Raw genomic sequence first — 24,300 nt, 5'->3', positions numbered from 1 at the left:
AGGGACGCATGGAGCCTCCTTTACCCTGTGTCTCAGGAGATAAAATCCACAGCCTGCCACACCAGTTTCTGAAAATTAATTCCTGAGTTGTAACACACGCCCCAGATCCAGGACAACTTGTGGGATGGAGATGATGATATCAAAGGCCAGGGAGCTGAGACAGATTTCATTTCCCCTGCTGACTCCATATGCCCCTAAATGAGGTATATCCTGCTCCCGGGCAGCCCACCTCGAAACCCGAGGGCCTGGCCTGGCTCAGGTAAGTAGGAAGGTAGGAACCAGGACAGACAGAGAGCCTCTATCTATGCTTGCTCCTCCAGGACTGTCCCCAGCTGGTGCCCACGGAGGAGATCCTGATACCAGTCGGGGAGATAAAGCCAATCACCCTTAAGGCTCGAAACCTGCCCCAGCCTCAGTCTGGTCAGCGAGGCTATGAATGTGTCCTCAACATCCAGGGGGCCATCCACCGAGTGCCCGCCCTGCGCTTCAACAGCTCCAGCGTCCAGTGCCAGAACAGCTCGGTAAGAGGACTTGGGCTCGGGCTCTGCTGGGAACAGAGCTATCTCTCCCCGCTATCAAAGACTCGGCCTGGCCTGCCCCAGCTTCCAGAACCTTCCAGGTCCATGGGCTGACCCTGCATGCCCAGGGACCGAGGAGAGGCATGCACCCCAGGCCCCTCAGCCAGAGCCGAACAGGTTGATGGGATCAGAGGACACGGTGTCCTGTGAGGTCCCCGATGGCACACCTCTTGGCCTTAAGGAACACCTCTTGGCCTTCAGCGAAACTTCAGCCAAAGCCAGCCAACTCCACTGCAACCCCTTTCCCCATTCGGAGGGTGAATAAAATGGAAGGCACCGTGCAGGAGGAAAGCTGCAGGAGAGACGGACGAACAGGAAGTAGCATGCAATGAGGGAAGATGGGAGGGGAGGAAGTAGAAGCGGTGAATTTCAAGAGCCGCAAGGGTTCAACCAATTCCGAATGCCAGACAGAAAGCCGAGGTGTTTAATTATAATACTAGCCCAGAGAAGATCTTTTTATCTGCCAGCTCCCTGTCTCTGACTGTGGGGGGTCAGCTGGAGATGGGGGGTGACGTGACAAAGGTGTTGAGGGAAGCTAATTCGTCAGGGAGAGATAAAGAGAACCTGGGCCTCTTATCAGGGAGCTGTCAGATTGCCGGGTCACAGAGGCGTGATAGAATTTGTAATTGGGGGAAGGCCGCCAAGCTCAGGGGAAGGTAGGGTGAGAAAGAAATGGAACACAACAAAGGGCGGAAGGCAGCAGGACAGGCTGCGGGCAAGAGGGCTGCCAGGGACGTGCCCGGAGAGCTAGGGCATGGCCTCGGGCAGTCCCCGCAGAGGGGATTCCCAGAGGTCCCCTTCACAGAGGCACAGGGCCTGGGCCACAGAGAGGGGCTGTTTCTGAAGTGTGTGAAGGGCTTAAAAGTCCTCTGTGGGATCAGCTTGGGAGAGAGAGTCAACTGCTGACCACAGCTTGAGGCCTTTCATGGTAAGGCCGATCAGATCTGTGCCCAGAAAGCTCTGGACACTCTTCCTAGTGGACTGTTGACCAAAGTAAAGCGGATGTGCAGAAAGAATGGGCCACTGCAGGGCCCGGCCAGCCGTTTGTTATGCACGTGCTCTGCTCAAGGCTCCGTGGGGTTTACAGAGCGGCACACGGACCTTCTGGAGAGACGAGACTTGCACATGAAAAGATGCAAAGCAGCTCCTGAGAAGTGCTGGATTAAAGACGGAAACTGGCAACACCAGGGGACAGAGAGCTTGGGGGAGGGCTGGCAGGGATGTCAGAGAAGACACGTGGAGAAGGTGAGTCTGAGCTGGACTAGAAAGGTACAGATGGGTTGACAGGTGGATGCTATCGGGAGAGGGAGCCATTCCTCATGAGATGTGAACTGGACAGAGGCACAGAGAGGGGCCGGGGCGGCTGCATTTGGAGGCAGGTGGAGAGCAGTGGAAGAGAAGGTTGGAGAAGAAGTTTGGCTCTGGAAAGCACTGAACGCCAAGCTAAGGAACATGTACTTCATCCTGTTGGCATAAGTGACTGGGGGTCAGGGGCAGCGGGCCACAGGAGCAGCACGTGCGGCTCCTCTGATTCTCCCTCTGCCGCTTTCTCAGCCCAGAGGGAACCGGAGTCCCTGGTTTCTTTCTGTGTAGTCTGGGTCCCCTGAGATGCCAGCAGCAGTCCTGCCTCCTGTGATAGAGAGCCCCACAAGTCACGTGCCTCTGCCCTCTCCCCCTAGTACCAGTATGACGGAATGGACATCAGCAACCTGGCCGTGGACTTCGCCGTGGTGTGGAATGGCAATTTCATCATTGACAACCCTCAGGACCTGAAAGGTAAGTGGCTACTTCCCAGTCATTTTGATCTGTTCGTGACCTTGGAAAGTCTGGGGCTGGAGGGATCAGAGCGCGCTGGCTGTCGTGTCTTGAATAATACACTCCTCTGTCAGCGGGACTCTTCAGAGGATCCGAAAGCAACATTTGGAAGCATCAAAGGAGTCCTGTTGAACCCTGTTTTATTACAACCAGAGCATCCGCTGGCGGCTGTGGCTCATCGTGGTTTTCTTAGGCTCCCGGAGACTTTGAAGTGTCTGTTGAACCTGACCTAGGAGAGCAGCAGGCAGGAATGTCCTGCCAGTTTCCCTGGAAATGGAGACATTGTTTCCGATCGGGTTCTGGTTCTCCGTCCTTGGCCTCGTCCTTGCACAAAGAATGTTTTCGAGGCTGCTCTCTCGGTCCTGAGGTGGGTGGGAGGACCAGCCTGCAGACTCCAGCACAGCTGGGCCAGGATGCTCAGGACCAAGCTGAGCTGACACAGGGGGGCGCTACTTTATTCGTCATCCTGCAAACACATGTGTGGCTCGTCCTGTGTGCCAGGTAGGCGTTGCCCTCAATACAGCAAACACCAGCATTCCACCCTGCTCTCAAGAATGGCAGAAGTACCTCCAGTCTGATGAGTACTCCCTGTGGGGAGGCAGTCACTAAGTTATTGATCCAAGCTTATCTTCTTTAATCACCACAGCAACCCTGATTGGTGTGTACTAGTATTATTCTCATTTTATAGGTAAAGAAATTAAACCCCAAAGAGGCTAAGAAATGGACCGAGGGTGCTTTCTTTGGCACCACCTATACTAAAATTGAAACGATGCAGAGATTAGCATGGCCCCTGCACAAAGGTGATACACGAATTCACGAAATGTGTTATATGTTATGACACAAACTTCATGATGTCACTTATATGTGGAATCTTAAAAAAAAAAGTCAAAGTCATAGAAACTGAGAGTAGAAAAGTAGTTGTTAGGGCTAAGGGTGGGGGAAATATACAAAGGTTGGTAAAAGGGTATGGAGTTTCAGCTGTAAGATGAATAAAGTCTCAGGATCTAATGTAAAACATGGTGACTATAGTTGATAACATTGTGTGTGTTAAGTAGATGGGAGGAATCCTTTCATTATGTGTATATCGAATCATCATGATGTTTGCTTTAAATACAATTTACAATTTTATTTGTCAATTATACCTCAATAAAGCTGAAAAATAGAAAAAGAAAGAAAAGGACCAACAGTCAGATAGTAAGCGCCAAGACCTGAACCAAGACAATCTAATTTCAGAGCTCACACGCTTAACCACGTCGCCGTCCTCCCTGTGGCTCAGTCCACTGTGGGATGCGAAGCCTCCTCCCACCAGAACCCAATCCCCCCACCAGGAGCCACATGTCTCAACACAGTTCCAGTAGCTGTGGCTGCCGCAAGCCTCTCCCTCAGCCTGAGAGTCACCCTGAGGGCACAGGGAGGGAGCCCAAGGCCACAGTAGGGCCTGCAAGCGCTTCAGCCTCTCAGGGGCTGCAGCGCGAGATCCCATATGCCGCCGTGAAGATCCATGCCGCTTAGGCCGGGAGAAAGAGACCGAGCCAGGGAGATTTTTTTTTCCTCCCTTTCCTTTTACCGATGCCAAATTTTCTCAGCACTAGGAGATAGACATTTCCCCTGCTGAGGGTCTGGGCTTAGTTCCCAGAGGTTGCCTTTGCACCTGGAGCTTAGAGAAAAATGGCCACATCCCAGCTGTCACATCGGAACCCTCCCTGGTGGCACTCCCCAACTTACACGCAGCTCGTGAGTGCACGGGTGGCACCACCTCTACATGCGTCTCGTGCCCAGAGCCCGAGTGCTCCTGGAGACCACGCACCGTTTTGGGTGGAGAAGGCATCGTGGTTAGGCACTTGGGCTCTAGACTCTAACTAACCAGGGTTCAAATCCTGTGCCTTTCACATACGGTTATGTGAACTCAAACTAATTACCGCTCTTCTCTATGTTGTCATCCCGGCTCCCGCATCCGTGGGAGGAAGGAAAGGATGTTCTCCTCTCAGGGTCATCCGAGGCTCAGGTGACATCTTAGATATGGACCATTTGTGTTTAGTAACAAGTACTTAACGTGTCCCTGTCCGTTTTGAGGTTCTCGTTTCCCGCCCTCTACCATAAGAAGCCATAGGCAGGAGAATGTCTAAATCTAGTTTCTGCATCTGGGACTGAGGGATGCTTGACAGAGCGGAGGAACAGGATGAGAACCTACGGAAGGATAAAGAGTACGTCTCCCCTGAGGCACGTCCTGATCTCCAGTGGAGGCATGCCGCTGGCCCTGAAAGCTTCTGTCTTCTTGACCAGAGGAGTTGAAAAATGGCTTTCTGAGTCTTCTGCTTATGGAGAATTTTACTTGAGACTCTGAGTTCAAAACACTAGCAGACAACAGCTAAGCCCCAGGTTCACAAATGCAGTTCAGCTGACTGGCCCGTCGAGGACTTCTAAGTCAGGAAGGGGCGAGAGCAATAGTGATGGATTCGCAGGCCCCAAAAGTGACCTGTTCAGTGGCTGTTTTGTTTTCTCTGGGAACATCCTCCATCCACAGGGGCCATGAACAGGACTGTGTGGACTCTTGTTCCTTGTCAGCTCTGCCTCGACTTCCGGCCACCTGGCCTTTCTTAAAGCCCCATCTGCTCCTCTCCCAGACCCACCAGGTCCCACTGCGCCAGGCAAGGCGTCCCTCTCTTCGCAGGACCTGGGTCCAGCAGCTCAGCAAATCAGAATGTCACGATCCCAGCTGGAGCTTAGTAAGCGCCAAGAATCATTACTTCGCTCTTTGAGCTTCGTTTCTATGTGATATGGAGAAATTAGTCCTGATCTCTTGTGACGAGGGCAGCATGTGAGAGGAAGAGAGGCAGCAGCATGAGCATGTAGTTTGCGTTCAAAGAAAAGGTAATAAGCATGTATAGACCATCAGATATGTTGCAGGCACATATAAGTGGTAAGAACTTAAATAAACATCTCGTTCAAACCTCACCAAAAAAACAACGGTTATCCTCATGTTATAGATTAAGTAAACAAGAATCAAAGAGGCCAAATTCTTTGTCACATTTCTAAGAAGTGGCAAAGCCACAATAAAGCCCTGATTCGATTCAATCTAGAGCCAGAACTTTTAAATAATAATATTTTCTGTAGTGCCTTTAGACAACTGCTAAGAGGCTCAATTTATTATTAATTCTTCATCGATTATTCTTGCGATGATAATGACAATCATTGGCGTATTGCGTGGTTGGGGACGGTTTCCATCACCCCTGCGAGAAGAAGGTAAATTGTGAGGAGTCCTCTCCAACCCCATCTCTGACTGTCCTCCGCTCTTTGCAGTCCATCTCTACAAGTGTGCAGCCCAGCGAGACAGCTGCGGCCTCTGCCTAAAGGCCGACCGGAAGTTTGAGTGTGGCTGGTGCAGCGGCGAGCACAGGTGCACCCTCCGCCAGCACTGCACCGTCCCCTCCAGCCTCTGGCTCGACTGGTCCAGCCACAACGTTAAGTGCTCCAACCCCCAGATCACTGAGGTGAGCTCCCCAAGTTCCACAGCGGGATGGCATGGCCAGGAACCCACCCCCGGACAGGGGGAGACAAGTGCAAGTCGAGCCTTTGTGGAAGAAGTCTTGGCATGGGCTGTGTTTAATGTGGGGTGTGTAAAGCCTCTCATGGGGGCACGAGGGCCCGTGTCCAGGCATAAGTGACAAGTATATAGAAGTGTGTCCTCATGCCTGTCTGTGGACGAATGTGCGTGCGCACAGCAGGGAAAGCTGAGCCAGCTCAGCCTCCCTGCCAGGCCGGCCGGGCGAGCGGGGGACGAGAAATTGGCTGAATGGTAGGTGAACATTTCAGAAAGCAGGTTTTGCTTTTCTCAGCAGAAATGTGATGTCAGGAGCTGAGATTAGCTCAGAGTTGCGAAGTTGAAAACAGAAGAAGAAAGTTAAGGCAGGCACCACATTAGCCACTGTGCCATTTCCCAGGGTTGACTTTCTATCCCAATCTGTTTGTGCATTTTAATGGAAAGAAATAGGTAATTAATTATCCTTAAAAAAAAAAAATGATGTTTCCTGAATAGCAAATTGCAAAAGAAGATGAATAGATGATGTGAATGAAAATGCAGCTGCCGAGGCTTTGAATGGCCTGGGAGAGGAATGGTTGTATTCGACTTTGCTGGCATTATGTACTCATCACTCTTCACTGCTCCCTATTCACCTACTGCCACTTGTACTTTGAAACTAACTGCGCATTCCTTCTGGTGACTGGGAGTAAAGGCCTGGGCAGGTACCAGGGAGGGGCTGCTCCTCTTCCGCCTCTTTCCTAAGCAGGCGCGCTGCCCCTTTCCTGGTTTCATTGTCACTGCTGGCCAAGGAAAGCAACGCTGGCTCTCACCGCGTCACTGCAGCATCCTCATCCTCATATCAATCCAGGTTGCAGATCAGTGAAAAGAAAACCCTCGAGGCCAAATGAGTGTTGTTGATCTATAGATGGGTTATTTAAAGAGGGAGCACGTACTTATTTAGTGGGCTTCGTCGGCACTGTCTCATGTAATCCTCACAACTCCCATGGGGAGTAAATAGTCTCACCTCCATTTCCCAGAGAAAATGAGGCTCAGAGGAATAGAGTGAGTTGCCCAAGTTCACACAGCTGCTAAGTGGCAGAGCCAGAATTTTAGCTCAGATTTATTTAATTATAAAACCATTTTCTATGATTTTCCAAAAATAACATAAAACAAGAAGTATTGCTTTCCCTTCCTTTATTCCCAGCATTTCTAGCTGGTAGAGATCAGATAGATGCCATCCATCCACATGGCAGCGTATCCAGGGGAAGCACTACGCTGTAGGAGAGTGACTTCTGCGTCTAAGTCTTCGTACATCCCAGTAGGAAGGCGTCATGAGAGTTGTGGACACTGTCCCTCAAAGACGGGGCTTCTTCAATCCCATTTCACTTTTGGAGGAGGCCAGCGACGGTGCCTACTGACTCTCTCCTGTGCGTGCATTCCACTGAGAAAGAGTACTTGCAGGGGCTGTTGGTGGTGCCCCAGCCACTGCCCCAGACAGCCGGCTCCCTGAACTGCTCAGGGCTCCGTGCCTTCTCCCCGATTACAGTGATTTCCAGCAACTGTTGGCCTGAGAACTTGCTCTGTTCTGTAATTCTTCTTGTTGATGCAGTTGTCGGTCTCTGCATCTCTGTGTTTGTGGCACTGGGGCACTTAAATTAGGCCTGGACTCGCTTCCATCAGCACCTCCCAATTCCATCGGCCCAGGCTACTGTCTCAGACTTGTCTACTCCCCAGTTGGCAGGGGCCCCTTTTCAGCCCGAAGGCAGGCTTCTTCCTGGGAACTTCTGCCTCTGCCGCCCCTGCTCATTGACCAGGGAGACAGACTGCTCTGTTCACAGAGCACCCAAGCTACACGATGCTAATTAACCCCCTGAGGTAATTAGGCCATAATTGATTTTCCCAGTGACTTAACAGCAGGAGCCAGAGGCCCCAAGCGCTGGGGTCTCCTGTTGGTGTTTTTCAAGCAGAGACTGTGGAGAAATGAAAGAGCATCTTTGGGGAGAGACAAATCTATGCTGTGTCCTAGGCTACTCTGGAGACATCATTCTGGACAGGACATGTGGGAGGGAGGATCCAGGCCTGGAATATTTTATTCATATTATCAGAAATATTCTCTTTCATTTTGCATCTCCGGCCCCCAACCTATCATCCTCCCCTGTAAAAGTCATTTTCAATTTTTTTAACTTTTAATTTTTGAAATAATCTCAGACTTAATAAAAGGTACAAAAATAGCACAAAGAACTTCTGTATACCGTTCACCCAGATTCTCTAAAATTAACATCTTACATAACCACAGTACAATTATCAAAATCAGGAAATTAACACTGATACAATAATGCCATCTACTATACATGCCTTGTTCATTTTGCCAATTGAACCGCTGATGTCTTTTTTCTGGTCCAGGATCCAGTCCAGGGTCACATGCGACATTCCACAGTCAGGTCTCCTTTGTGCTCTAATCCTTAATCTTTGTCTTTCACGACCTCGATACTGTTGAAGAGTGCAGGCCAATTATCATGCAGAATGTCCCTCAATTTGGATTTATCTGCTGCTTCTTCAGGATCAAATTCAGGTTACATATTTTTTGGGCAATGTGTACTAAAAAAAAATGTAGGGTACCAGTCAAAAGGGTGCAGGGGCCAACTTGATCTGGCCCCCAGTGGCCTAATCTAGGGCAATTTGAGCAAGAATGTAAATGATACTAAGGGACTATAAGCAATAGAATAGAATAAGGATCTATGATTTTTATTAATATAAACAAATAAAGGAACAAATAATTCATGGAGGAGATAGAAAGCTCATTTTTACACTAGAATTCCAACTCAAATGTAGAAGGATTTATAGAAATAGAAAATCACCATTTAGCAAAATTCACAGCAAAAATTGAAGCAAGAGTTGGCCAATGAATGCTAAAACTGGTGGATGAAAGTATGATGAGAAATTGGATATTTGCACAGTCTCAAGCTATCTCCCCACAAGGTGCATATTAATTACAAGAGAAGTAGTAACTTCACAGTGAAAAAACTTGACAGACACCACTTTAACAAAGCGATCGAAGTTAACTGCTAGGAATGGGAAAAATTGGCATCATGAGTGCACCAAGAAGAGTACAGCCTTACTTCGATGGCCTTTTTTTTTTTCCCCAAAATGTACAATTTGTTAAGAATAACTTTTAAGGAGAATCAACTCATTTTCTTTACCTCAGCTTTCTTGGCTAGTTCTTTGACATTAGCGTTGATCTTTTTCCTAATAATTGGAATTGTATGAGATCCACGCCCTTTTCTACACACCCGCCCTTGTCTCTGGCCTTATGTGTTCCCCCCTCAGTGTGAGCCCACGTCCAAACGCAAGCCATTTCCTACAAAGATCCCTCTTGAGGGGCGAAAAGAGGAGGATGCTCTGTCGGCTCTGTGAAGTCTGCTGGGGGTGGCAGAATTTCCGATGCTGGACGCGGGGCCTGGAATGGACACTGTCCTAAGGCGGGGTGGCGGAGGATAGGGGGCCAGAGAAATCGATGCAGAGCCCCTGAACTAGTTCTGCTGTAGGAAAAAGAGTGGACTCAACAGCTGTTCTTCCTTAACCCTTCCTTACTCTCCTATCTCCATGACGACCAAGCCCACCCCTAGAGACCCATCTCTTATGGCAGCTTCATGTAGGACAAGCCTTACGGCCTATCGAATTTCCCAGTTTGCATAAACTTCAGGTTAGGACCCCCTCAGGACTCACCGTCTGCTGCTTCTCAGCCAGCCCATGTTGTGATAATGACGCTGTCCCCCGTGGGAGGCATCCCAGGCTGCTCCCACTCCAGCTGTCATCCCAGGCGTCTGTGCACGTGTCACCTGTTCAACCCCAGGAACGGGAGACGTGCAGAAGATTAGAAAGGCTGTGAGATGTCTGGCCCATCACATTTCTGTTCTCCCAGCATGAGCCTCAGGACCTGCTGGGACCTCGGAGAGGAGGACGTTATGAGCCACCAGCTAGAAAAGAAGGCCCAGAGGAAACATTTTCCCAGAGTGGGCAGTATCCAGCAGAAAGGGAAGCTCCATGTGTTCTTGGGAAGAGAAATTTAGGAAGGGTCAAGGGCTTTGGAGCTCACGTGACCAGGGTCTCCGCTCAAAGTGTGTTAATTTCCTAGGGCTGCAGTTACAAAGCACCACAAACTGGGTGGCTTGAATAACAGAAATGTATTTTCTGACAGTTCTAGAAGCTAGAAATCCAAGATCAAGGTGTTGGCAGGATTGATTCCTTCTGAGGGCTGTGAGGAGAATCTGCTCTGTGCCTCTCTCCTGGCTTCCGGTGGTTTGTGGAACTCGTCGGTGTTCCTTGGCTTGTAGAAGCATCACCCCGATGTCTGCTTTCATGTCCACATGGTGTTCTCGGTGTGTGAATGTCTGTCTCCATCCTTTTTTTTTTTTTTCCAATAAGGAACCCAGTCATATTGGATTAAGGCCCACACGAATTTTAATTCATTTTAACTTGATTACCACTGTAAAGACCATATCTCCAAATAAGACTGCGTTCTGAGGTCAAAGGAGTTTGGGCTTCAACAAATGAATTTGGCGGGGAGGGGTGATAAAAATCAACTCATAGCAGAGCATTCTGAGAAAAAGGAAGATAAACCGCAATTCTAAGGAAATTAATTCACTCATTAAATATTCACTTAGTGAGTGACTACTGTATGCCATGCACTGTGCTAGGTTTAGAAGTTATCGCAGGATAAATTAGTCTTGGGTGGAGGCAGGGGAATGCTGCCTCTCCCTGCAGGACCTAGCCTGTCTCTGAACACCGGCCTCTTAAAAGAGGCTGGAAACAGCTTGCCCCGCAGGCCACTCTGCTTCCTCCGAAGGGCCTGGGATATAACCTTCTAATCTACACCCTTTTGCAGTTGTGTCCTGTTTAGAAAAAGGAGTGTAGCAGGGGCCTGTGCCTCCACACCTAACGAGGACACAAACCCCAGGCCACGGACGTGGACAGATGAGCCACATCCTAGTTCTGGGAGTCTTAGTAATAATAGCTTTTCTTTGACAAGAGTCTACTGTGTGCCAGTACCTGTGTACTTTGCCTACCAACTCCTAAGAATCGTGCAAGATGGCTATAATTATCTTCACGTAAGAGCTGGGGAAAGAGTGCTTAGGGAAATAAATAATTTGCTGAAAGTCAACATCTGGCTGGTGGCAAAAAAAACTTAAAACCAGGGCCTCTGACTCCAGAATGCAGACTCGCCCACCACGCCATGTGACCTCTCTTGGTCAGAGGGATGGAAGGGTATTCCCTAGCTATACACTTCACCCCACCCCAAGTGTACCAAAAATGCCTGGGCTCCAGATCAGAATCTTCTTGGAGATGCTAGACAAACAGGGAACATTGGCTACCCCTTTGTATTGAGCCTTAAAATAACCTTCGCCTGTCTTCCTAGACATAATGAGGTCCACACATATTCCTATGAGTGGGTGAGTGAAAAAGGAAGAGCATTTGGGGTGCATTTAAGCTTAGGGCGAGCACTTCTTGCTGCTCCAGGGTAGGTGTAACTTTAATAGTGCGTGTTTCTTAAAACTGCCAGACTCGATGTGGTCGGTTTCTGGTTGTGTCTATCCATGGGATCGTGGCTAAGGTGAAAGTCGGAAACTCCCTAGGCTGGTGGCTCTGACTTCTCAAGCGTCTCAGCCTGGAGGGAGAGCCAAAGGGATAGGGCCCAGGAGGTTCACGCCTGCAGCCTAGAACGGAGGTCAGGGGGACATAATGGCAAAGCGGGTCTGAACTACAAGGGATGAGTCCCCCAGTGCTGGGGTCCTCAGAGAGTGACCAGGAGCTTACCACCAGTTGGGTACCAAAGAATGTTCCTGTGTGTTTCTGAAGTCACCTGCCACATTGCCCGGTAAGGGCACGCTCATGCCAGGCCCCATGGGTACTGGTTCTGCAGTCATCTCTCCATTGACCACCTTGTAGCTTTTACTTTATAAATTTTTCAACTTCAATAACTTTTAAACACCTCATTAGTTGGAACTGGGAAGGAAACCCATACACTGCCCTCCACGACCAAGCCTAAACAGTTGTTGATAACAGTTTTTGAAATGGTCCATCACTCTTGCTTCCTCCTGCTCTCTATTTACCCAAATAATTTAAAGTGGATTCCTCCCCCACTGGATTCCCTCAGATGCAATTGCATTTGTGAAACTGTCTGGGGAGCTGGACACTTACAAGTATTTATCTGTAAGGCTGCACCAAATCTCTGCAGGAAAGGCCAAAAGCCACCTGGCCAGGGCCAGAGTGACTCGCTGCAAAGTTCTCAACAAGTAAATAAATAAGTCAGCCAGCTTTCCTGAGAAACAAGTCAGTACTCTGATCTCTGTTCATTTATTTGCAGGCCTCATTAATATAACATCACTGCAACAAACAGCTAACGGGGGATGGTGTCAGGATGAATAATGGAGTTACTCTGCTGAGATAACAATTAGGTTTTAAATGTACTATCAGCTAAGATAGAACCAGCAAGGATACACGTTGGGTAGAAGAGCTGGCACCACCAATGTCACAGATTCCTGCAGAGCCATCAGCTGGGCTCTAGCCTACCGTGAAGAGTGTACACACTCATGCGCGTGCGTGCACGCACACAAACGCACGCACCAAATTGGAAAAGAATGTCAGTTCGCCATCTTGGATCAGCATCTGGGTGTCTTTGGGATCCAGGATGGGATCAACATTTACAGTCACAAGCTAGCATCCCTTCCCTAGTCAGGAAAACGCTAAGCAACAGGAAAGGAGTAAGTAGATTAGTCAAGAGGATTAGCTGTCTACTCACCCGAGACTTGGCCTTCTTGGCTTGTCCTGAGGTAGAACCCTCCCGATCCCAGTCTCAGACAGAAGAGCTTTAATACGAAGACCATCATTTGGAGGTGCTCCATCCTGGAGCGACTTCTCTGGGATCCCCTTCTTGGCTGCCCTGAGAGGCTCTGAGGTCAGTTTCTCCCGTATCCTCTTAAAAACCCAGTCTAGGCTGCTGACAGCCTACTGGGGCCATGGCGGGCACTGCAAAGGCCCATCAGAAAGGCCGCCTACGCTGCTGGGAGATCTCCCCATCAGCCACCTCTCCTCCACAAGTCAGACGGCCCCCGCTTGAGTCTCCACCAAGAGTAATACCCATAGGCTCTACTTGCATAGGTTGCTTGTAAAAACAAAGCCACTTTTCCTCTGGACCTCAGCTAGCCTGGCTTGTGCCCAGATTTCTTATTCATATAAGTAACAGTCACCGAATGCTTACCTGGGACCTAGCATTGCCCTTAGCACCCCAGGTATATTATCTCATTTTCACCTTACAACAACTTTTGTGAGGTAGAAGCTATTATTGTCATCAGCCCCATTTCACAGATGAAGAAAGCAAGGCTCTGTGCAGTGTGATAGCTTTCTTGTAGCCACGCTGCTAATAAATTTTCAAACTAGGCATTAAGCCTAAGCTAATGGACTCTAGAGCCCATGTTTGACCAGCAGGCCATCATCAGCATCTCTCCTAGGCTCACTTAACTCTCACCCCACAGGGCTAGAGGACGGGAATGTGCTGGCTGTAGCCTGCTGCAGAGATGGGAAGAAAGCCAGTAGTTCCCACTCCCAGCATCGTTTGGGGAGATTGGACAGGCACAGGGAGAGATGACAAAGGGACAAGGCCAAGGAAGGGGGAGGGACATTCATGGGGATGGGGCACAGAAGAGGGAAGCTGAGAAGTTGAGAGACAGCAGTGACCAGCAAAGCCAACTCTAGAGCTTCTTGGAAAGCAGAAAGTACAGCCCTAGCCAAGGGAAAAGGGGCTGTGGGACCTAGCAGAGGGAACCCACAAACAGACTTCGGCATGAGTTCCCGTGCTTGATGACATGGGAGCCTCTCCCAGGGTGAAGGATGGTCCACTTAGGCGGTGCTGTGTAGAGGCTGAAAGCATAGGTTACCTAGGCACAGCTGGGCTCTGCCACTCACTGTGTAATCTTGAGGAAGTTACTTAACGTCTCTGGAACACTATTCCCCATCCATACAATGGGACTAATGATAGTACCTTTTTCATAGCTTGTTTTGAGCCCATAGTGAGATAAAATAGAAAAAGACCTTGGCACAATTCCTGGCTCATGATAAATGCTTAATACGTGAAAAAATGGTTAGCTATCATTATCAGAATCTTCAGTTCCGAAGCCGATGCCCCATTTCTGTATTCTCTCCCATCATGTCTATCAGACAGGAGATGTAAGCAGGGGAAGACAGGGCCTCCAGGATGGGGGCCAGGTTTTGTGAGGCTACCGCCAACAAGGGGTCCTTCTCTGACTCCTTAAACCCTAACCCTGTGGGAGGCCCCAGCTCTGCCCCTGCAGGGCTCCCGGAGTCCCAGGCATGGCCCACCCGCTCTCCCCAGGCTGCTGAGCCCCTGGGCCTTCAGCACCTCCCACTCCCTCCCTGGTGCAGCCCCTCGGAGCTCCCCGGCTGTAATTAATCGGCTGCATCTGCTCTCGCCCTTGGGCGGCTTTGTGGCACATTTCCCTCCGAACTGTTCAATTAGTGGCTGTAAGAATCAGGGCGAATGAAGCATCACGGTGGCTGTTTTCCAGGTCATGGCACCCACGGTGAAAAACAAACATGACATAGTCTGGCAGGAATACAGATTTGGCTGGGGTGCTTGGGCTCTGGGCAGGGTTCACTTGGGCTATGCTGCTGGCAGGTGGAGTCTGAGTAGGTGGGGAAGTGGCTCTCCAAACCAGCAGACTTGGAGAGGACCCAGCAGAAGACAGGAGTCCCTTAGTTACTTCCCTACCGTCAGCACATGCCAGCCTCGCCTCACATCCTTCTGGCCTGCTCATCCCGGCCTAAAGAAATAGGTGGCCAGGATGTGGACTAGCCCCCTCTATATCTGGGCTTGGTCAGTGACTGCTTACGAGGCAGAGTTTAGGGCTGCTGGACTGAGCCCTCCGCCCTAATGTGTTTCCCACATTTTCCTTCCGAATCCTGCAAAGAGACAAACATTTTATTCCACAGCCACGTAAAAAAGCCCGTACTCCTAAGGCAAGTTAATAGCACAACTTAATGTCCCATGAAGATGCAAGTGAAGATTTCTTTAGGGAGGAGGGACTAGCAAGGGCCAGCCTGGTTAATGTGTAGATGACCAGGGAAAGGAAGTCACCTGCACAGGCCCTCCTTACTGCACGTTGGCCAGGCCTCTGCTCTAGCCCACCTGGAGCCATTACACTTCCAGAGGATGTGTGGAAATCTGAAGCCCAAAGAAAAGCATCTGAAATGATCAAAGGGTTTAGAAACAAGATTTTCCGACACAAGGCTAACAGAATTGTAGAAGCGCAGGCCAGGGGTGACTTAATTGCTGTCTTCAGTATGTGAAAGATGTTTGATGAGGAGGCAGCTGTTCAGTCCTCCATTCGATGAGGAATCACAGCAGAAACTGGCTTAAATGAAAGTGAGGGAGATTTCAGGAAGAGCTTCTCGAGCATTCTGACGATAAAACACTGCATCACTCCCAAGCAACGCGGGAGCACCTTCGTGCTTCCAGCCGTCATGAAAGAACACAGTTTGTTCTAGAATCTGGTGGAAGGCAGCGTTTCCCAGTGACAGAGAACTGGGGATATATTCCTGACGGCTGCTCAGTTCCAGGCAGTATGCTAGGTATTAGGTCGCTAAGCAAAGGCAAGGGAGTCTCTGTCTTAGGATAGTTGGTGTCTGATTGAGCCAAGAAGCAGTTAGCATCCTGGTGGGCGCTGCTGTCCTGGGGTGTTCACAAGGGCCGTGGGAGTATGGGAGAGGTGCCGTTAAATCTGTCACGTGGGGGCAGAGAAAGCCTCACTGAGCGGGCGTCCAGCAGTAGAGCCTCTCAAATGCGGTAGCATTTGTCGGTCAGCACGCTTGTCAGGCATGTCCAACGCACATGGACTTTAGGCCCTCGAGCTGTGGGCACTCTTAGCTCTCCCCAGAGCACACAGGTATTCAGGAGAGCCAAATGGGAGCGCAGGGGAGGGGGCCCAGCAGGAACCAGCACAGAGCCCAGGGAAGACCCTCGCTGCCCCCATCACACCACTCGGCAGCGTCGGCTTCTTCTGAGCCCTTCTCTCCCTCTTCCTCTACTTCTGGCTCTCAGCCCAAAGGCCAGAGGAGACTTTCGGCAGATCTCTGGTCCACAGTATAATATGTGTCGTAAAGCATGGGGCTGAAATTAGTCAACATCTAAAGGTCTTCCCAGCTTCCTTCGCCATCTCTCTCTACATATCCCCACTACACCACCCCCACCCACCCCACACACCCCAAACCGTTAAACCATTTGTTTGTGTGGGTGTCTCATTCAGAATTACTTTCTGGAAAGAATTCATTGAGTTCATTGTGATGTGCTGTGCCTACCCCAGATTGGCTAACAGCCAAGGGAAAAAGAAGGGGCGTAAGGGAAGAAGGGAAGGATGAAGACCATTTTAGATAAGGCCAGTGTCCTCCCAAGTTTATTCTGGGAGAAAGGGTCATGTCCGGCTGAGAACATGCTTCTGTGCAGGCCCAGAATCCACCAAAACCCAGGCCCTGCCCTCAGCAGCTCGGCCACTCCCTGCCAGCTCTCAGGCTGCGAGACACCCGCAGGCTTTCTCCAGTCAGTCCATGAGCAGCTCCCTCTCCCCAGGTCACCGCAGCATTAAGTTATAAGTTCCCTGGTCCACGTGTCCTCCTTCCAGATCAATAGGAAGATCCCCGCCATCTCTAAGCTCCTGACCAACGCCACCATCCCATGTTTTTGTGATCTAAGAAGGCACAGGTGCATCGAGGCTTGCTCTCTAAACTGCCATCCCGTTAGAGACTTTCTGAATGTTGTCTCACTTAACCCTCACGACGTCCCCATAAGACAAGCATCGTTATCTGTTTTCTGATAACTGAGATAACCTTCTGATAACCTTCACTGAGATTGAAGGTCACATAGCCCATATGTATCAGAGCTGGAATTCAAGTCTATCTGACTCCATAGGTTACTCTCTTCCTGCTGCAGACACTGCCAGAGCATCAGATGGTCTCCTTACCCTGGAGTAGCCAGCAGCCCAAGGGCCATCTGAAACTGGAAGCTAAGACATGTGGATCTGGCTGTCACCCTGGCCATACCTTTTCCCCTTCGTCAAGGGTGGGGGGGTCTATATAACTGCACCCTGCCCTCTCCCCTCACTTCTTCCGTAGCCCCGCAGCTCCTTCCAGATCTGCATGCAGTAGGTGTGACTCCACCAACTTGCCTCTTACAGACCCATGTGGAGTGGCCATACTTGGCTCTCGGGAGAACCATATTCTGTGGGTGCGGTACTGGGTGACCTGCAATCTGATGCTGCTTTTAAGAAGAGCCTTGGAGTCAGTCTCCAGAGTAGCTTGGGACCCTGCAGCCACCTGGTCTGCGATGGTGTCCTGATGGGATCCTGTTCAGTCTCTCTCTGGAGAATAGATCTTTTTCCATCAAGCCCCACCTCTGTAGCCTCTCCCCAACACTTGGTCCTGGGGAAAAACGAGGAAAGCAGGATGCCTGGGTTTTTACCACTCTAGGCCACCACACTGACACCAAGGCCCTGATGCTCATTCTCACACAGAAGCCCCTTGGTGGCAGGGGATGTGTCCTACAGGATACGTTCCTTGGTTCCTTTGCACTCTGAGCCCAGCTCTCCACCTTGACTCTCTCTGATTTGTAGGTTGGGGGAGAGCAAGTGACATGTGCAACGTCACAGAGATTTTAAAGTGCAATGTGTATAGGAACCGCTGGTATCTGGGGAGAACACGGAGGGCATGGTACAGGATGGCAGATGTGACTAAAGAAGTAACAAAGATTAGAATCTGAAGGAAGGACAAGTGCCAGGCCAGGAATTAGGGACTTTGCCTTGACGGTGGTCATTGGAGGTTTTTAGAGCAGGCGGTCAGTAACCTAGTCAAGTACGTGTTCATGAAGGTGACCCTGGCAGTATGAGGAAGTTAGATCTAATGGAAGAACATGGGGGTCCTTGCGGTTGGTGTGGGCGAGAGGTGATGGAGCCCTGATTTTCACCTGCTCTGGAACACAGAGCACAGATTCAAAAGACACCTGGGAATAAGAACTGAGAGTGCTTGGTGACCAAATTTATTATACGTGGCAGGTGAGGGAAAGGAAACAGTTGAAGATGCTTGCAAGTTTCCTCCTGGTGGATGCACAGTGACTCCGTTAACCTTAAAAAAGAATCTGAGAGGATAATCAGGTTAGAGGTGGAAAGAAGAAAAATTAAGAGTTCGTTTTTAGACATGGTGAAATTTGAGGTGCCTAAGGGACATACATGTGGAAGTGGCCATGTCCAGTAGCAACGGAATATATAGATATGCTGCTCGAGAGAGAGGTCTGAGCCAACGACGTAGACTTGGAAGTCATCAGTAATGGAGGCTTTGGGAGTCCTCTTACAAATCAAATGCTTCCCACCTCATCTATGTTTTGGAAATCCAGACTTTCACACATCAGTTTTGTTTTAAGCGAGGAAGATGTAAGCTATGTCCCTCGAAAGCCTCAGAGCATGACAGCTGCTGAGTGTCGTGACCTCCAAACTCCTTTGCCACCTACTCCAGGTGCTGGCAGCATTGCATATAGCATGTGCCATGTGGGGAAGAAGACCCGGTGTTCCCAGGTGCTTTCCAATCACCCAAGAGGACTCTGATTCTCCAGGTTTGGATTCCAGCAGCTGGTAGCTGGGTGAGAAGGGATCAAGCTGGTGTCTCCACACCCGCAAACTACCTATCTCTTTGACATCTTTCTTCGTGCCAAGATTATAACTTTTGCTAGTAATTAAAAAAAAAAAAAAAGTCTTTCTTCTCTACACAGTAAGCTGGCTTATGCTTCCGAGGCCATGATCATGTCTCTTACCCCGACCCTTGAATATAGGAGGGGACACTACAGTGATTTACCAGCAGGAGGAAGCTGCCTCGGGGAGCCTGCCAACACCCCTGCATATCCACAATACAATCCCCACATGCTACCTGCAAGACAGAAATATTTTTAGGCTTTCCAGAAAAAAAAAAATTCATCTCACAGTTTTTTTGAAAGGTTGTAATTAACTGCAGTGAGCAAAAGAATGTATTTTTAAAAATAAAAGTGGGGGAAGGAGAGTGAACCAATCACCACAGTTTTGTTAGTTCCTTTTGGTAGGTGGGTTCCTGCCATCCAGGTGGCTGGGGAGACGGGAGGAAGGGGCCAGCTGAGCCTATTCCCACCAATCAAAGGAGAACCCGGTGCTCAAGTTTGCTCAAAGCAAATTCTTTCCTACTGCTGCTCTCCTGCAGAGGCGTGGAAGAAGCCCCTGCCCTGTTCCTCATTAATAAGAGTCCATCTTGCAGAGCCCAGGAGGCCCGGGTACCTGAGGAAACTGTGCCAGGGGAGAGTGAGACAGCCAGGATTGAGGACTGGTTATTTTTAGAATCCTCAGGGACAGAAAAGCTGTGGGCTACCGGTTCCTCATGCCGGCCCCTTTATCTCCGAATTGTCTTGCCCTTACACTTATACCAACGCGCAGAGATGCCTCTGAGCCCGTCCACTATCCCTCCCTTGATTTATTTCACGAATCCTGTTGATTTTTTTTTTCATAAGGTGGGATGATTTATTCTGAGAAAAGAGAGTCAGAGCCATAGACGAGGTGACTTGAGTGGAACGAATCCCCGGATGAGAGTGTTCAGGGCCTGGCCTGGCAAGGAAAGAAAGAGGCTGCACCACATAAGGCCTGCAGGAGAGGTCGGGTGGTCGGGAGTTTGAGTTCTGGCTGTGCAGCCAACTTACCGAGAGCCCGGGAGTCAGCTGGGCAATGTGGGGGGAAGGCCCGTCCTGGTCCTCATCGCCACCATCATCTCCTCTGCCTACTGTCACCTGGGGATTTATGACCAAGTTGGTGCCAAGAGTCATAGTGCCCACATCACAGGAAGAGAGCAGGGTCCTGCTGGGGGAGCAGGGAGGTGGGAAGAGTCTCCAGGGCTTTTAACAGCATGTTCACCTGTTACCTGTGCCCTGCGGTACACTGCCTCCGCTGCCCAGTGGGCACTTTACCAGCACATGCAGGGCTAAGAGAAGACTCCCCAGAGGGATCCGAGGACAGAAGGGCCCAGGGCTACATCTCTCTGCCCAGGGGCTCCGTCTGAGAGAGTCTGGTGAACCCTGGGCCTTGACCAACCCCTCTTCCCTCTCTCCCTCCTTCCATCCCTGTCTTGCCTTTCTAATGGTGTAGTGGAAAGAGCCCTGCACTTCCTTACAACTGTGTGTATAGGTTGCACAAGCATCTTAGAATAAGACATTCCAAGTCTCCTTCTAGTTCTGACATTCTTTGTTCCTGTTTAGGGCTGAGTTCTTGTCTAATTTCCTTCTACTTTGGATAACTATAGATCACAAAGTGTGAACTTACTGGGATCTGTGGGCTGCCAGAGAGCTGCATTTTTCCGAGAGCCTGACGTATTCCCAGACGGAAGTTTATACCTTGGGAGAGTCCGATCCCGTGGTTCCTTTTCCTGTTGGGTCGGAGCAAAATGAGACAGTCATCATTTGATGACTGAATTAAGTCACCCTTAATTCTAACAGGAAGCCAGCAAATTTTGGAAAATTGTAGTTTCAATTTGCTCCTAGCATGCATCATGGGATATTTTTCCAGAACAGTGTCACATCTACTTTGATCATCCCCCTGCAGCAGTACCTAACTGGGGGCTCCTCTGGGCTCCCACAGGTTTCCTTCTGAATCCACCTTATTACTGTGTACCCAGTAACAGCATTATTTATGGCTTCCTTTATCTATTCCTCTTGACCAAAGTTCCTTGAGGACAAATTTCCTGTGTATTCATCAGCACCTCCACACACAGAGTAACAATGACAGCACCTCACAATTGCAAAGCCCTCTCTGGTTTACAGAATGCTCCCAACACCCTCTATTGGGTAGAACAGAGCCCAAGGGACGAGGCTGGTAGAGATGACTATCTCCCCTTCACAACTAAGAAAAACTGAGGTTCAGGAAGATTATGTGACTCGATCACAATCAGGCGACTAGTGAATTAGAGACGCATCGCAACGATTTTCTGACGAGTCCAGGACTTTCTGATTTCTTTTAAAAAAATGAACGATTGAATGAATGAGTTACTGACCTAAAGAACCAAGAAAGTAGTATAAAATAAGGTGATGTCGGGATTCAAGAGAAGCTAAAAAGTGGAGAAAACACTGTTCGCCCAGATTCCAGGTGTCCATCAGAGTCCCTCACCCTTCCTCGGGGGAGGGGAGGGTGCTGCCACCAAACTAATCCCATTTCCCTCCCACAGATTCTGACAGTGTCTGGACCACCTGAGGGAGGGACTCGAGTGACCATCCACGGCGTGAACCTGGGTCTGGACTTCTCTGAGATCGCCCACCATGTGCAGGTGGCCGGGGTGCCCTGCACACCACTGCCAGGGGATTACATCATCGCTGAGCAGTGAGTCTGGTCGGCTCCGGCCCACCCTTTTCCCTGGGGGCTTCCAGGAAACACCGTCGCCCTTCCCTTCTCCAGGATTCATTTCCCATCTCTCTTCTCCCACGTACCCTGCCCCCGGAAGCCTCCCCTACTCTCAGAGGGGTGTATACTGTTCCATTCTCTGTCCCCTGGCTCCTCTGGCATCGGCGTCGGGGCTCCCAGTGTAACGCTGCCCCTCGTTCAGCCGTCACCTGCCCGCTGGTGCGACTGAATCAGCTTCCCAGCCAGCCCAGGCTCCTCCTCTCCCTCCCTGGCCCCTCCTCTGCCAGACGCCATTGGAATGCATCCCGCACAGTGGACTGTGGGCAACAATTTGTTTGGCTCATGGGGCTCTGACAGCAGCTTAATCCGAGCCGGGCCTCCGCCGGAGCAAATTCATTTATTTCACTAAAGAAAATGTCAGCTGGAAATTAGAAAATAGGCATGTAGCAGCGGACAAGCGAACGGGGCTCCGGGAGTGACATATGTTTCAATCTGGGGTGTTCGTTTGGCAGCGGAGGCCGCTGTGGAGTTGGTGGGCAGGAGGTGGGCACAAAGCTTGGGCGGAAGAGTAGAAGGAGGGGTGCCTACCCTCCAAAGGAGAAAGGGAGGGGAGCAGCCGGATCATCTGTGTGATTTGTCAGGTAAAGTAGGGTCAAGTCACCATGGTTCCACCGGGAACAGCTCTTCAAGGAGTTCTAGGAGTTTGACCCAGAGCGTGGCTTGGGGAAGGGGCTTCTCCCCTAAGCTCCACCCCCTGCAGTTTCAGGTCCTCCCTCTGACCTCCCCAGAGCCAGCCTTTAGTAGCAACCATGAAAATGACATCACTTTGTCTTGTGTCAGCCCTTGCACTTTCTCATCCATTATCTCACTTTTAATCGGTGAGGACTCTGAGAGGTGCATGTTGTTGCCGTCATTTTACAAAGCGAGAGAGAGAAATGCAATGATTCCCCATTCACTCAGAGTATAAGAGGTCAAGGCTGAGTTGAAACTTGAGTCTCCCGACTCCTAGTCCAGGCCTCTTTCCCTTCCTTAACAGCAATGGGGCGAGACTCCTGGGTAAGAGTGGCCAAAAAATTCCATGATTCGTCAGCATATGGCTTCCAGAGTCAGAGGCCATGATTCCAGTGTGGCCCAGGGTCAGGGTCAGAAAGGTGAATTCCCAGATTGTGAGGCGGGTGTGATTTCTGCCAGACCCACGAGAGAAGAAGGAGCTGACCTTGTCCTTCAGACCTGGTCCCTCACTGACAACCTCATGCCTGCAAGGGATGCATCTCAGAGGAAAGGCTGGCAAGGTCTACAGGAAAGAGAAGAGGGAGGAGAAGGGGACATGGCTTCAGTAGCACTTCTGAGCCAGAAGAGGAGTCCTCGCAGTCAGAGGGTCTTTACAGAGCCCAGCACCCTGCCAGACGGGGCTAGACACCGGGTCTCACGGACCCAAGTCCACTGCGGCCTCCAGGACCTGCCTTGGGCCTCTGGGCACAAACTGGACCTCCAGCGCGATGAGACTCCAAAGCAAAGGGCTGTGAGAGAGCGATGAGAGGCTTCGAGCTGAGAAGAGTAAACTCTTGGGCAGCTGGACATGGACATGGCGTGAGATTTGGAATTCAAAGCTGTTCTCAGTCCTGGCTCCTCTGCCTGCCAGCCCTGAGACCTTAGCACACTGTTCGGTCCCTCTGATCATATCGGCCTGATGGAAATCATGAGTCCTGCCACGCGGGTTTTGAGAAAAATTAAATAAGATCGTAAAATGGAGACTGTAATGTGCCATAAAGAAATAGAGCTTTATCTATGAAATCAAATGCTCTGCACTCACCCACGGCCTTAGGGAAGAAAGTGCTGAGAGAAACGGGAAGTGAGGATATGAGGGGCGCCTGGGAAGGTGAATGGTTGCCCCAGACCCCTGCCAAGTCTGGTGGTCACCCTAGAACACTGCCACTGTCGTCGGTCGTCAGAGAGAGGGGCAGGCAGGAGGCGGCAAGCGCACTCGGCACCTTGGCTCCATGCAGCCCTGGTTTCCAGCCGTGCCAGGCTCATTACCGCTCCCGAGGTATCAGACTTCGTTAACATCATTAAAGCCTCCATCCTGGGCGGGGAGCAGCAGGCTCCATCGTTACAGATGTCTGCGAAAGATGAATTTGGCTAAATGGGCACGGTGCAGAGTCCCGGGCGCGGGCAGGATTAGCGGGCATGGTAATGACTCACCATATGCTTGTGCCTACCATCTATCACTCAGCAATTAGGTTAATGTTGGTTAAAGGGCCCCACTTAGTCCTGCAATCAGCACCCCACAGAACTGTGGAGGGCCAGGTGATTCCATCACAGGACATTTTCCAGGCAGTGGGACACAGGTTGAGGCTGCAGCCTAGCCCTTCCTGGGACAGGGTCTCTGTGTGAGATGGACTCAACTTCGGTCCTCAGACCCCCTTCCTCTCATCTGCTGTACCTGTGAACTCTGCCACAGCCTGATAGATGGTAGATGTGTGTGCTCCCCACCCCAGGGTGCACACGTGGGGAGAAAGGCACCACTATGCCAGTCCATGAGAGGCGATACAGTGTGGGAGCAAGGGCACTAGCTGGGTGCCAAGAGCTCAGCTATTTATGAGCTAGGTGACTTTGGGCAAGTGACTTTGCTCCCTGGTCCTCAAATGTCCCATCTGGAAAATGGGTTTGTAGAAACAGAGGATCTCTACAACGGCTTCCGTGGTCCTTAGGATGCCAGAATCAGTAAACGATATTCCTCGTGGGATCTGCACCTCCCACCATTAGAAAGTTTATTGGTGGCACTAATGTGTCTCCAGAAGCCCCCTGTCAACAAGGAGGAGTCAAGCCTTCAAGTGTTGAAGGTAAATAACCATTGGATAGTTGTTTAGTCCAACTCCTCATTTTACAAGGAGAAAACATCCCCAGCTGTCATCTCCTAATAATA

The 24,300-nt window shown here is 50.3% G+C and overlaps 1 protein-coding gene and 1 non-coding gene across 4 annotated transcripts in view; both read left to right on the top strand.

The window, feature by feature from the left end:
• PLXNA2 (plexin A2) overlaps positions 1–24,300 on the top strand; it is a 199,625-nt gene that overhangs the window by 144,447 nt on the left and 30,878 nt on the right. For all 3 annotated transcript variants that reach the window (XM_039870289.1, XM_039870291.1, XM_039870290.1), the window contains exons 10-13: positions 321–521; positions 2,258–2,354; positions 5,694–5,884; positions 21,202–21,353. In XM_039870289.1, coding sequence (XP_039726223.1) covers positions 321–521; positions 2,258–2,354; positions 5,694–5,884; positions 21,202–21,353 — 641 coding nt within the window. The remainder of the gene's footprint in view (positions 1–320; positions 522–2,257; positions 2,355–5,693; positions 5,885–21,201; positions 21,354–24,300) is intronic.
• Positions 3,125–3,228, top strand: LOC120608622 (U6 spliceosomal RNA). The gene has a single exon (XR_005654449.1). It is a non-coding gene; the product is annotated as a U6 spliceosomal RNA (small nuclear RNA).

The sequence above is a fragment of the Pteropus medius genome, unplaced genomic scaffold (assembly GCF_902729225.1).
Source record: "Pteropus medius unplaced genomic scaffold, Ma_sr-lr_union100, whole genome shotgun sequence".
Lineage (NCBI taxonomy): Eukaryota > Metazoa > Chordata > Mammalia > Chiroptera > Pteropodidae > Pteropus > Pteropus medius.
Note: the sequence above shows the minus strand (reverse complement) of the source record. Positions and strands in the feature narration are given on the sequence as shown.